This window comes from Drosophila kikkawai, chromosome 2R (genome assembly GCF_030179895.1).
Source record: "Drosophila kikkawai strain 14028-0561.14 chromosome 2R, DkikHiC1v2, whole genome shotgun sequence".
NCBI classification, from domain to species: domain Eukaryota; kingdom Metazoa; phylum Arthropoda; class Insecta; order Diptera; family Drosophilidae; genus Drosophila; species Drosophila kikkawai.
Genome location: NC_091729.1, coordinates 22,244,819 through 22,256,607, shown reverse-complemented (window position 1 = coordinate 22,256,607; position 11,789 = coordinate 22,244,819). Strand labels below are relative to the sequence as shown.

Below are 11,789 nucleotides of genomic sequence, written 5' to 3'. Positions count from 1 at the left end.
AGTCGATTAAGCTGAAAAGGATTATTCATGAGCTACAAAGTGCCGTGCCGGCTGGGCAAAATATGGCTTAAAGCCGAGACCCTAAACGAAGGCAAGGCGAAAGCCCAAGCCAAGTTCAATGGAATTGGCCATTTGGCAGCGTTTGGACACATTTCCCCTCAGCCAGCCAGAACTACAGAACTTTCCTTGACTAGTTTCATGTGCTCGTTGACAATTTCCCGCTGTTTCTTGTTGCGGAAATATAAAATATTGCGCTTATGTTTATTGTTTTCTGTCTCTGGCAATTTTCAATCGGAATAGATTCTTTTTGGCAAGCAGCTACCAAGTTCAACTGGCACTGACCCAAGCATAATTAAAAAATCCAGCGAGCACACAACAGCGATTCTTCTTCGCATGACGATGATGATGATGGGAGGTGGTGGTGGTGGGAGTGAATAACTTTTCCTTGCCGCGCATTACGAGTGTTTTTATTGCCTCCTGTGCCTTCCTCCTCACTAAAAGTCGTTTCTGGTATTTTGGTATGTGCAGCTGATTAACGGTCGGCCTTTATGGCTAGCTCAGTTTTTAATAGCCCGGCCAGGAATGCGCACAAAAGGGCCTAATTAGCGGCATTTAACTAAGCCGCATGTTTGGCGACGTGATCCTGATTATTACACCAACAACACGACCAGTCGTAGCCCTAGCTCCTGGCTACGGTTCCATAAAGGACCTGGAGCTCACCTGAGTGCCCACGCGACGACCCAGGACATTGAAAATGTAAATTTTCTGCTCGCGCACAGCAGGAAACCTATAGCCCGGCTTGATTAGTGAATGCCACCAACTCCGGGCGGCGGCGACTCTGGCTCGTTACTCCGGCTTCCCATGTCCGTGCCCGTATCCACATCCTTGCTAGTATCCTTGTCCTGGCGCGTGTCCCTTCACACACACACACATATATATTTGTATATATAGACGCACCGGCACTCGTACCCCCACTTAACGACGTAGTTAGCGTTAGTTAACGTATGTACGTGATATCGTTAAACTTGGTCTAACGTTACCAGACCGCCATCGCATAATAAGTGTCTTATTAGTTATGCCAGAGTACGGAAAGAAAAATCTATGGGTTTTAAAGTTGGGGATATAAGTTTAAAGTATTTATCTTAATCTTTTGTTAGGATTTTGATTATGATTACTACTACATATTTCTATGCCTTTGTAGTACTTTTTGATATTTTAATAATTATAAAAAAATCTATTGTTTTTTCTCTCTCTGCATCCTCGGGCCACCCTGTTCCGGCAACCCGAAGCCAAAGGCAAACCCAGTTTGGGACACGCATCGCCGAGCTAGGAGACACTTTCCATGGCCAGCGGCAAGCCAAAACTTGCGCTCCCGACCAGGCAGCGTCTCATCAATGGGCAAATTCTGTTTGCTTGGCTCAACTGTTGCCCTGAATTTCAATTTGTGGCCTGGCTGGCTGCCTGGTTGGCTCCCTTTCCCCATGTGTGTGTCTATTTAGAACAATATACTCGTTCGTATTCGCCTCAATTAGCCAATTGCTGATGGTACTTCTTGTACCTACGCTAGCTGCCAATTGGCGAGCATTCTCTCGGCATCGATGGGTTTTAATTAATTCAAGGCAAATACTGGGGCCAGTCGTTGAGATGCTGTAAAGTTTGTCGGTGCGCGAAATTCTCTACGCAAGCAGGTCCTAAAATAACAAACAACCTGGAAATCTATTTTCAAGATAAAATTAACGCAAAGTTGAGGGGGGGGTAAAATGAAAATTAAATTCCAAACAGCCGGTGGGCTCATTTCGCGGATGGGGGAGAGACGTGATGTCCAGGGATGGTGGTTGTTTCGCCGCGCTGTCCAGGTAATCGCCAACGTGTAGTATTTGCTTTTGGCGCTGCTTGTTTATTTTTTAATTTCCTTCCAATTAAGCAACAAACAAGATACCGAAAGCGAAACCGAGACTGCGATAAAAGCGCTCACGAATCAGCAAATAAAAAAAAAGTAAAAGAAGAAGGCAGCAAAAGGAAAAATTAAATCAACTCGGCGAGGACCTAAAATGAGAACATGCTGGAAAAATTCATTAAAAAACCAAAGCTTTCCATATCTGCCTGTACTTTGTGTAATTGAAAGAGCCATTTATTCGAAAGAGATCTTATAATGGAACTTCTATTTTAAAAGTTAATAGTTGAATTTACACTTGGTTTAAAATCCTTAACAATATAAATAAATGCTTAATTTTAAATTAGTAATCCGTTTGAAGAAGTTACCCCACTGGAAGTTAGTTTAACTTTACCTACAGATCCATTTAAAATTATGCAAAAGCCTTGGCATTTTGAATTTTCCAGAGAATATATATTAACCTACCATGATGTGCGGAAAAAACCTTCGTCACGCACCTACATATTGGTCTCGGAAGCGGCCCAAAAACTTGTCCCTGTGCATGCCATTACCTATGCAAAACATGTGCGCATTAATAAAGAATGTGCGCCGGGGCCTTACATCTCTTTCCAGCACGTACACATCCAGTGTTTCCTTGGAGCAATTAGGTCCTGTACCGAAATACCCGAATATGCTTTCTTTTCTTAGCACTAATTAGGCATATGAAAACGAGACCTGCCGGCCAGCACTTAGTCCAGGCTAATGGAGGCCTATAAACTGGGTCTTAAAGCTAGGTCACCAAGGATCTGGGTTCATGTAAAGAAAATACATGAGAATTTTAAACATATTTGAATAAATTGTTTAAAAACCGATCACTATACAATATTAAATAAGCAACCCTTTTCACTTTCCACAATTTTATTCGACATTTTTTCTTATACTGACCACTGGAGGTTAATACACATACAACACTCTTGTCTTTTTGCAGACAGGACGTCATTAAGGATAATAATGGGGGACAGCACAAACGACATTAAGTTATTTCTTTAAGGAACACGGATCCCTCGTCAATACTCGTATGAAGAATCACGATTTGCAGGCCATCTGGAAAAGGAACTGAATGATGGAGCGCGTGGGCCGTCCGCTCATATGATTCTTGAGTAAATAAGGCGGCACACCGTGCATGGCCAGCATTCCGGTGCCGTGGATATCGAGGTGCACCCAGTCGGAGCAGGGCACCAGCTCGAAGAGCATGGCGGCGGCCAGGCAGGAGGATGCATGACCCTCGCCCTTGTTGCACATATCGTAGGACTTGGTCGGGGAGACTAGTTTGCTAAAGTACTTCCAGAGGGGCATGCGCCATAGTCGATCTCCGGTGACGGCGCCGGCCTTCTGGAAGTTCTTCCAGAGGAATGAGTTGTTGGTCCACAAACCCGTCGCCGAGGCACCTAATCCCTTACGCACGCCGCTGGCCATAGCTCCCACTTCTACCACCAGCTTGGGCTTGAACACAGTCTGGGAATAGAGCAGCGGATCTGCGAGGAGGATAGTTCCGGTGTGGGAAGTGTCCTTGATGCGTAAGGTCTTGCCGTTGAGCAGGGTTACCACATCGCCCGGCTTGGCCGCCATTCCCGATGGCATATTCTCGCAGAGGGGCAGCATGGCGGACACGTTGATGGGGAGCGAGAGAGCAGCCGCCGCCCTGATGGCAGCCACACACACTGCGGCACCCGAAACAGCTCCCCGGTACTCATCCATGCCCTTTCTCGGAAATAAGGACAGGCCGCCGCTGTTGAAGGTCAGCCCCTTGCCGAGCAACAGGATGGGCCTTTCTTCGGGCGAAGTGCCGCAGTAGCTTATCTCCAGAATGATCGGAGGCTCGCACGAGCCCTTGGCCACCATAAGAAAAGAGTTCAGGTTCTGGGTCTCGATCCAGTCCATGGTCCGTACCTCCACCGCCACGCCGCACGGGCACAGGGCATCGACGGTGGCCTGGGCAAAGATCGAGGGTGTCATCTGGTTGGCGGGCGTATCGGACAGCCGCCTGGCCAGATTCTGGGACTCGGCCTTGAACAGGCCTCGCGTCCACGCATCATGATCCGACGATCCGTACAGCTCCAGTTTCGGTATGGCGATGCGGTGCGACTTGCGCTGATTCATGTTGTAGCGCCACACAGCCAAGGCAGCACCCTCGGCCGCCTGCTCCGGATACTCCATGCCGTCCACATGACAGACGGTGCAGCCTTGCAACTGGCAGGCTCTCGCCCCCACAGCGGCGCAAACTCGCACATTTTCCATGCCCTCGTCGATGACCTCCTCGGCATTGTAGCCGGCACCTTCCTTGCCCAGGCCAACCACCGCCACGCAGCAGTACTCCTTGTCCACATTCTGGTAGAGTCGCCCAACTCCCAGTTCCCCGCTGAGGCCCGACTCCTTGATTAGCTCCATTACCTTGCCGCTGGTGCGATCGTCGAACTTCTCTCCGCCAGACGAGAGCTTTGGGTTCTTGTCGCCTTCCTTGGCATACAGGCCGATTACGACGCCCTGCATGGCGCGACTGGAGCCTTCCTCGCACTTGTATCTCACCTAAAGGAACAAGGAAAGGATATTTGGATATAAGGAAAAACTGCGAGTAGGCATAAGCTAAATATAGTTGAAATATAAAGAAAATAGCCGAAACCTTACAAAACTACTGGTTGTCGTCCATTACCACAAGGTTGTGGATCTCACCTGCTGGATTAGTGGACCTTTGGCGAAGATAGTCGACCGTGGTCTCCTCATCAATCCCATCATGGATCGGCGCAGAGATGAGGCCACCAGAGAACGAGGCATTTTGCGTTTCAATTTGGATAATGTTTGCAGAAAATTTTCACTTTTTATACAATACGAAATTTCGGAATGCGATCTATTGCTGCCGATTAAAAACTATTTCAGCAGCTTTACACTAGAATATTGACAAAAAATGTTACAAAAAATTCGTAGGCTTACTTATAAAATGAAACGCAGTGTAAGCTCCGTTGAGCTGGAGTCGAGAAACTGAATTGACTGGACTTCCGAAACCAACTGACATATGGAAAATGTTGACCAACCAGTTTACTAGGATCAAAGAAAAGAGCAAAACAAAATACTTGAAATTTTTAGTTGAAAAATATGAAATTGAAATATTGATGATACTTTGGCTGCAATCAAGCAATTTATTTATCCACCGACACTTGAAACTTTATGCGCTGATTAAATTTGCAATTATCGGCAACAACAAGTGCATTTCGGGCTGCGGCTTAATGAAAAAGCGAATCGGGCCGAGAGGAGAGTAAAAAATACCCGTGTGTATATAAAAATTGCAACCAAGCCGCAGACGAAACACGTAAAAGCAATAAAGCAATAAATTGCCCAATTTGAAGCACTATTGTAGCCAATAATTTGCACAGCCACTTGGCCTGCTTCTGGCGCAGAAGCCCTTCTCTCGGCCCATTCGGCCAGTCCTTGCCACCCACCACCCACCGCATATAATTTTCAACAAAAATATTCACATTTGTCAATGTCGCGTGATTGATGTGGTCGAACGCATTTCCGCCGAGCCGAGCGGCCCAGCCAACGTGCTGATGGAGCCCAAATAAAAAACACAGTCGCAGTGCGCAGTCACAGACAGAGAAATACACTGAAAAAAACTCGCATGGGTAATTAAATAATATTTTTATATATATCCAAAAAATAATTAAATCAATGTTTTAGATTATAATTTCAGTTATTTCCTTTTAAAAATGTAGCTAAAATTATTTGATTCTAAGAAATAATTTTTTTTGGAAAGAAAAAATTCTGTCTAAAAACCAAAAACAAAATTTACATGTCGCCAGGTTTAAAAAACCAATTATATTGAAATAAAAAGAACAGATTATTACTCTTAAAAAATTTCAATTATATAAATAAAAAGTAACGAGGAAGCTTATTTAGTGTAATAGTCTTATAATTTAAAATTGAATCAGATTTTTTAATTTTTAAAAATTCATTTTATATTATATATATATTCAGAAAACTTTCTGCGTTCGTTTTTATTAGATTAACAAATCAAAACTTTAAAAAATTTCACTTTTTTCAAAGATTGATAAAAATTTTACACAAAATATAAGCTCAGTGTAGATATATGCATGGAGGCAAGTAGGCGTCGCATAAAAACAAGCAAAACATATACTTTTTTCATATACAAATGAGTGTGCAAGAAGGATGCTGAGGCTATGGACATGGCCATTGCCATGGTTATATGTACATACATAGCTTTGGCGGTGGCGGACCCCTGGAATCTGGACTGTGGGTATGACCATGTTGGCGACATTACGCGATTTCACGCATGATTTCAAATTAATGACAGAGGGAGCTCAGTGCACACACACACACACACTCGCCCTGCCGCGATACACCTTTAAGCCTGCGTTGCGAGTCAGGGTAGAGTGAAATTTAAAATGTCCACCCGGGACAGGATGTTTAATTTCCTAAATGCATAAATCTCACTAATACGCCAAATCTAAATCTAATGCGGTTAACGCTTTTTTGCCGCCACTGCGGGGTGCGTGCAACATCCGAAAATCATAAACAAACTTCAAAGAGGACAATGGCCAGAAAAGGGCCAACCGAAAAGCGTTTTGCAGCTTATTACGCACGGCAGCCGCACGGTAACTGGTAACTGGTAACCTGGGCACCTGCCCCTGCCAACCGCAACAATTCACCAAACTCCTGAATCTGATGGCCATTGTGGGTGGCGATACCGAGGCCTAACATAGTTGGTTCCATGGAAAACCCCAATCCACACACGTAACGCGTTCGTTTCCATTTCCGTTTTTTGTCCTCGAACCCATCGAATGTCCCACAAAACATACGTAACTGGGGCTGGCTTTTGTGGAAGATCCTTTTAGAAAAGTACCCCCTCGCCTTTTGTTTGGTTATTTGTTTGCCTTTTTCCCACGGAGTATTGCCAATTGTTGCAGCATTGATGCAAATTTATTGCCTTCCTTGTGGCCTTTTTTATTGGGATTATTTTGTTTGGTAAATTAAAAGAGATGCCTTAGCTGATTTTGGCCTGATTCAAATTGATTTCAGTTTAGATAGTATGCACTTTACTTGAGTTACGATCAAAGTCTGATATATCTCGGGTTGTTTAGTAATTTTAAGTGATTTTTAGGTTTATTTAAAAATTCATAAATTGAGAACTTGGATTAGAACTGTTGAGTTCGATATTCCTGAAATAATAATATTATTCTTCTAGAATATAATTTAAAGTTCTCTTAGTAGTGGTATTGGTATTACGTTTTATTTTATTAACAATTTCATCAAATTAATATTTTTTTACATAAAACCTTAAAAATATACGCCTCTAGACTTTGTTGATTTGTAATGGGTATATCACCGTCTTGCATACTTGACCATAGCTTTCTTTAGTTGATTATTTATTTTAATTTTTTTAGCCAGGAAAGGTTACATGTATTCGTGATCGTATTTGATGACCTTAACAATCCAATCGGCATAGCTTAGGACATTAGTAAAGACTGCCACGCCCATGCCAGGTTCTCCATTGCTTACAATTCCACACTGAATGTAATAATCAAATCCGTTAGCTTTAAACTGAAAACCGAGTGGGCCACCAGAATCCCCGAAGCGGACATGTCTATAAAGATTACCGGCACAGATGTGAGATTCATCGAGGGGATATTTGGTATACTTGAAGCAGGTACTGCGGTTGATTTGGGGGAGATTCGTTGTCTGCAGAACATGGCTAATCAAACCATTCTCCGTTTTTCCCCAGCCGTGCACAGATAATTGTTTGATTTTCATCAGGTACTCCTGCCAGTTTTCTATGCCGTTGTTTTGAAGCAGACATATGGGGCGTATATAGGCTAAAAAATTCAAAATATTGAAATATTAAAAAATATTAAAATGCTTAAAAATGTCAAGCAATTGAAAAAGCTACAAATTTTCAACAGCTATGAAGCAGAAAGATATATGTTTACTTTCTACTGGCACTTTGTTTAAGCTTCGTGTAAATTGCGGTGAGTGGCTTTTCTTATGATTATAATTTTTGAAAATTTGCACTGTGATTTGTGTGATTACCTGTGTAGCGCACTTCTCGTTCTAGCTTAAGTAAAGCTATATCGTAAGCCCGGATCGTTGTATAACGCGGGTGCGTGTATATATATTTAACTTTGTAGGTTGATCTTTGAAATTGTTGCCATCCAAAAGTACCACCGATGCTGCCTTTATATTTGTTTAAATTGTGCTCGCCCACGCGGGCCCATCTGTTAATAAAAAAATGTTGCATTAAGTACTATTTGTATAGGTTTCACAGAAAATACAAACAATTCCTGGGGTTGTCCTGTTGTTAGAACACAGTGGGCAGCGGTAAGAACGAAGACTGAAAGTAATTAATAAATATATAAATTAAATGTATATTTTTAAGGTTTTCAGTAGTAAATCATTGATTAACTTTAACTTTAGTTTTCTCCTCCTCAGCATACATACCTTTTGAAATTAATGAACCTCCACAAAGGAATGTGTCCCCATTGTGTAGAGATACCATCCATGGTGCAGAGTTTTCTTTAGCATCGTAGCCTCCCGCCACTCTGGGTTTATCTTGACTTATGATGCATTCAGGATCAAGAAGCTCGGATCCAAGGATCTCATATACAGCCAGTAATAAACAAAATGTTAAATACTTCATCGCCAAGCACTCAAACACAACTGTGAGTAGGTTGTGACTAGCTTGCTAAATAGAAGCTCGCTTGCCGCTTATCAGCACGTGTCAGTGCCTGAATTCGTAGAAATTAAATTTCTTTAGAATTTCTTAAACATCTTGAACATTTTTGATTTAGTCAGTAATTTTAAATGATGTGTTTTTAAATATTTAAATTCTATTTTGTTTTGATTATACAATTTTGTACATTTTCTTATCATTTTTCATTCACTACTCGATCAATCCAATTCGCGTATGCCAAGACATTAGTAAATACAGATACTCCATAGAAGGGCCTATCTTTATTGTTTCCAAAATATTCATAATCACCATTACCATTAAGCTTGAATTAAAATAGATTGTGTGTTCATTGTGGCTTTGCCAAATGAAGTTGGAGGCGGTGCGGTGGGTGTTTTCCGGCATAGAATTCTCAGATGGCTCGTAAATTTGCCGACTGCATAAATCACGCAATTGAATTCTAATTTTTCGGCTCCGGCAGACAAACAGAACAATGTTGCTCGGACTGGGATAGGAAATGCATTGGCGAGGCTCTGAATCAATCATTATTTTTAATGCACAAATGGGAGCAATTACAGTCAGCTGCTGCTGCTGCTGCTGGGCCAGACAAAAGAATGTCTCACTTGATTTATCGAGATTTGACCAATGTTTGCTATTGACCATGCATCTTGTTTATCAACTGCCAAGTCGTTGCCTTTGAATATGCTCAGTACAGAGAGTAGACTCTCAAACCATTCCCAGTGCCAATGCAAACAAGTGCTGGTGAAAGCAAGAGTTTACAGCTTACAGAGAGAGAAGAAATGGGAGACAAATGACAGTGTAGTTTATAAATATAGCAAAAGTACAAATAAAAGTTGTTTGTTCTTATTTGAGGAGTGAGTGAGGAGTAAGGTGATAGATATACAAACTGTATAGTATTTTATTGCCATTTCTCGTAAGTGCAATAGTTTCTTCGCTCCAAGTAGCTTATTAGTCTTCAATTAGCACCTGGCACACACCCCCAATTGCCACAAAACAAAGCCAAATATTGTTTCCACTGGGGTATATAAGCATTGGCAAGACCCTAAAGCCCTAATAGTCACATAATGGCTTTCTCCACCTCCGTGTCGCTTCTGTTGGTCATTACCGTCATCAGCTGTTGGTCTTTAGTTTCTGCAGACTTGCGGTCCGATCTCAAAGATTTTGGTGCTTTAGTTCCCCGGCGACGCATTGGTTTTATAGCCGCCAGATACTATATATTCGATCCCAGGTTCCGACAGGCCGTGGAGTTTGTGCGAAGCGATGAGTTTACAAACACCTGGCAGCAAGTTCGTGCCGCTCCCGATTTTGTTAACATCATTAACTACCTGACCGAGAACGGCTCTGGCTATGATGTCACCACTCTTGTGGACAAATTGATAGCCCGATTGAAGGCCTTCCAACTGTCGCGCACTGTACCCGTAGAGCTGATGCTTCGTCGCGATCTTACAACCTTCCTGCGCGACACCTTACAGAGTCTGCCCCGGACGAGGATCTACTCACTGATGGCCCAGAAGGTGCGACAAAGCGGGGAGTTTGCCAAACTGTACAAGGCCCTCAGGGATAAGCAGTTCAAGGATCTTGTTCAGCGAGCCAGGGTAAGGATCTTGGGTTAAGTATTAGCTTTTCTATGAGTTTAATTAAATTATTTTGTGTTCATTTTAGTACTCTACAGAACTGAAAGCGCCATTGAGAAAGCTGAGCCAAAAGAGCATCAATGTGGATGAGTTACTGCAAATACTGTTTGAGGTCATCAGTTGGGGTCCACAGGTTTAATAGAGAAATTGAAAGATTTTTACCACCATTATTTATTGCTAGAACTTAGTTTTTATTGTATTTTCCTTTTCCAACCTAATTCCAATGACGTCGTATTGTGGCCACGAGCCAAGGGGTATAGTGCATAACGTCCGTAAATATGCCATAACCATCGCAATTACCCGTAACCGAACTGGCTATTCCAAACTGGGCAAAGATGATCCTTTTTCTGTATAAGACCAGGGCACCCAAGGGACTTCCCGAGTCGCCAAAGCAAACGAACTGTGCGGGATTTCGGCAACAGAATCGCTCTGTCTGACCATTGCACCAGTAATCGTTGATCCGCCGCACGGTCAGTCTCTGGAGCCGCGTCGGCATCTGATAATAATGGGCACTCTGACCCCAGCCGGTAAGGGTAAATTCTGGGATAGCGTTGATTTTTGACCGCAGTTTGGTGTCCAACATAATACATATGGGCCGGACATTGGCTGCAAGGGAAATGAGTATTTATTTAAATTCAATAAATTTGCATTTTACTTACCTCTGTAGACCACAGCTCGATCGAGTTTGAGTAGCGCTATGTCGTGGGACATGTGAGTAACGTAGTTTTCATGCCTAAAGATTTGTACTACCCGAAATTGCTCAGTGGGGCCATCCCTGTTGGTAGCTGAATCCAGTTCTCCCAAGCGAACATACCTTTATCGAAAAACAGCAATTAATAAAAACCTAGCAAGTATTTTATATTTACATACAAATTGTCGTTCACTTGGGTACAATGAGCTGCTGTCAGTACGAAACCTAAGGGTAGATATTTATGAACTATTTATAATAAATAAATTAATTAATTAGTTACTAACGGTATGCAACCAGTGAGCCTCCGCAAGCGAAATTCCCATTGCGTATCAAGTAAGCCATCCAAGGAGCCCGCTCTGAATTTTTACCACCAATAACTCGCGATCTGTATGACTTTTGACATCTCTCGTCCAGCAACTGGGCAGATCCCGCCTCAAGGAGTAGGAAAATCAGGATGGAGGAGAATAAAAATGTCATCTCAACGAAATCAACAGAACAACTGCAATATGTCAATGAAATATATAATTTGTTTGTCCACTTTTCTAAAGAAATTCTTGGAAACAATTCATTATGTCTTGATAAGAAGCCTCACAAATATATTACTGGGTATATGTCTAGGTAGAGATAACACCTATGTGTCATATATGTTTTTGTACACTTGAAGAACAGTGCTTGCAATGCAGTGAAGTCAATAATGTTTACATTGCGTTGGCAGCCTAGTCGATCCACCCAGGTCAGTCTATTCATATCTCAAAGCAACTTCTTAGATTTCAATTCTAAAATCAACCTTATGTTTAAGAGAAAACATTTCATTATATTTTATTTCTAGGATGA

At 42.4% G+C, this 11,789-nt stretch overlaps 4 protein-coding genes across 6 annotated transcripts; 1 reads left to right on the top strand and 3 right to left on the bottom strand.

Annotated features, from left to right (window-relative positions):
• Positions 1 to 2,773: 2,773 nt before the first annotated feature.
• S-Lap8 (Sperm-Leucylaminopeptidase 8) lies at positions 2,774 to 4,925 on the bottom strand. The gene is made up of 2 exons (XM_017169451.3): positions 4,604 to 4,925; positions 2,774 to 4,459 (listed from the first exon to the last, which is right to left on the bottom strand). The coding sequence occupies exons 1-2, from the start codon at positions 4,703 to 4,705 to the stop codon at positions 2,960 to 2,962; spliced, it is 1,602 nt and encodes a 533-aa protein (XP_017024940.1). The 5' UTR covers positions 4,706 to 4,925; the 3' UTR covers positions 2,774 to 2,959.
• A 1,124-nt stretch (positions 4,926 to 6,049) lies between these two features.
• Positions 6,050 to 10,517, top strand: LOC108076540 (protein G12). Of its 3 annotated transcripts, none has more exons than XM_070283921.1 (3): positions 6,050 to 6,182; positions 10,103 to 10,225; positions 10,293 to 10,517. In XM_070283921.1, exons 1-3 carry the CDS (start codon positions 6,132 to 6,134, stop codon positions 10,401 to 10,403), a joined length of 285 nt encoding a protein of 94 aa, XP_070140022.1. In that variant the 5' UTR covers positions 6,050 to 6,131; the 3' UTR covers positions 10,404 to 10,517. The 3 variants fall into 3 exon arrangements, with proteins under 3 accessions (XP_070140022.1, XP_070140021.1, XP_017024942.1); XM_070283920.1 differs by having other exon boundaries at positions 9,859 to 10,225; XM_017169453.2 differs by lacking the exon at positions 6,050 to 6,182 and having other exon boundaries at positions 9,695 to 10,225.
• LOC108076143 (chymotrypsin-2) lies at positions 7,252 to 8,586 on the bottom strand. Its single transcript, XM_017168871.3, has 4 exons — positions 8,381 to 8,586; positions 8,219 to 8,273; positions 7,973 to 8,157; positions 7,252 to 7,758 (listed from the first exon to the last, which is right to left on the bottom strand). Exons 1-4 carry the CDS (start codon positions 8,577 to 8,579, stop codon positions 7,340 to 7,342), a joined length of 858 nt encoding a protein of 285 aa, XP_017024360.1. The 5' UTR covers positions 8,580 to 8,586; the 3' UTR covers positions 7,252 to 7,339.
• LOC108076539 (testisin-like) lies at positions 10,479 to 11,432 on the bottom strand. The gene is made up of 4 exons (XM_017169452.2): positions 11,240 to 11,432; positions 11,135 to 11,180; positions 10,924 to 11,078; positions 10,479 to 10,870 (listed from the first exon to the last, which is right to left on the bottom strand). The coding sequence occupies exons 1-4, from the start codon at positions 11,430 to 11,432 to the stop codon at positions 10,479 to 10,481; spliced, it is 786 nt and encodes a 261-aa protein (XP_017024941.1).
• Between the last annotated feature and the right edge of the window lie 357 nt (positions 11,433 to 11,789).

Excerpts from the sequence above, each read along its gene's own strand:
- S-Lap8 (XM_017169451.3), bottom strand. The coding sequence starts at position 4,705 with ATGCCTCGTTCTCTGGTGGCCTCATCTCTGCGCCGATCCATGATGGGA. Across the intron at positions 4,460-4,603 it reads AAGGTCCACTAATCCAGCAG|GTGAGATACAAGTGCGAGGA; the intron begins GTGAGATCCACA and ends TTGTTCCTTTAG.
- LOC108076143 (XM_017168871.3), bottom strand. The coding sequence starts at position 8,579 with ATGAAGTATTTAACATTTTGTTTATTACTGGCTGTATATGAGATCCTT. Across the intron at positions 8,158-8,218 it reads ACAGGACAACCCCAGGAATT|ATGGGCCCGCGTGGGCGAGC; the intron begins GTTTGTATTTTC and ends TTTTATTAACAG. Across the intron at positions 7,759-7,972 it reads ACGAGAAGTGCGCTACACAG|CCTATATACGCCCCATATGT; the intron begins GTAATCACACAA and ends TGAATTTTTTAG.
- LOC108076540 (XM_017169453.2), top strand. The coding sequence starts at position 9,695 with ATGGCTTTCTCCACCTCCGTGTCGCTTCTGTTGGTCATTACCGTCATC. Across the intron at positions 10,226-10,292 it reads ATCTTGTTCAGCGAGCCAGG|TACTCTACAGAACTGAAAGC; the intron begins GTAAGGATCTTG and ends TGTTCATTTTAG.
- LOC108076539 (XM_017169452.2), bottom strand. The coding sequence starts at position 11,432 with ATGACATTTTTATTCTCCTCCATCCTGATTTTCCTACTCCTTGAGGCG. Across the intron at positions 11,079-11,134 it reads ACCCAAGTGAACGACAATTT|GTATGTTCGCTTGGGAGAAC; the intron begins GTATGTAAATAT and ends TTTTCGATAAAG. Across the intron at positions 10,871-10,923 it reads TCGAGCTGTGGTCTACAGAG|CCAATGTCCGGCCCATATGT; the intron begins GTAAGTAAAATG and ends TTTCCCTTGCAG.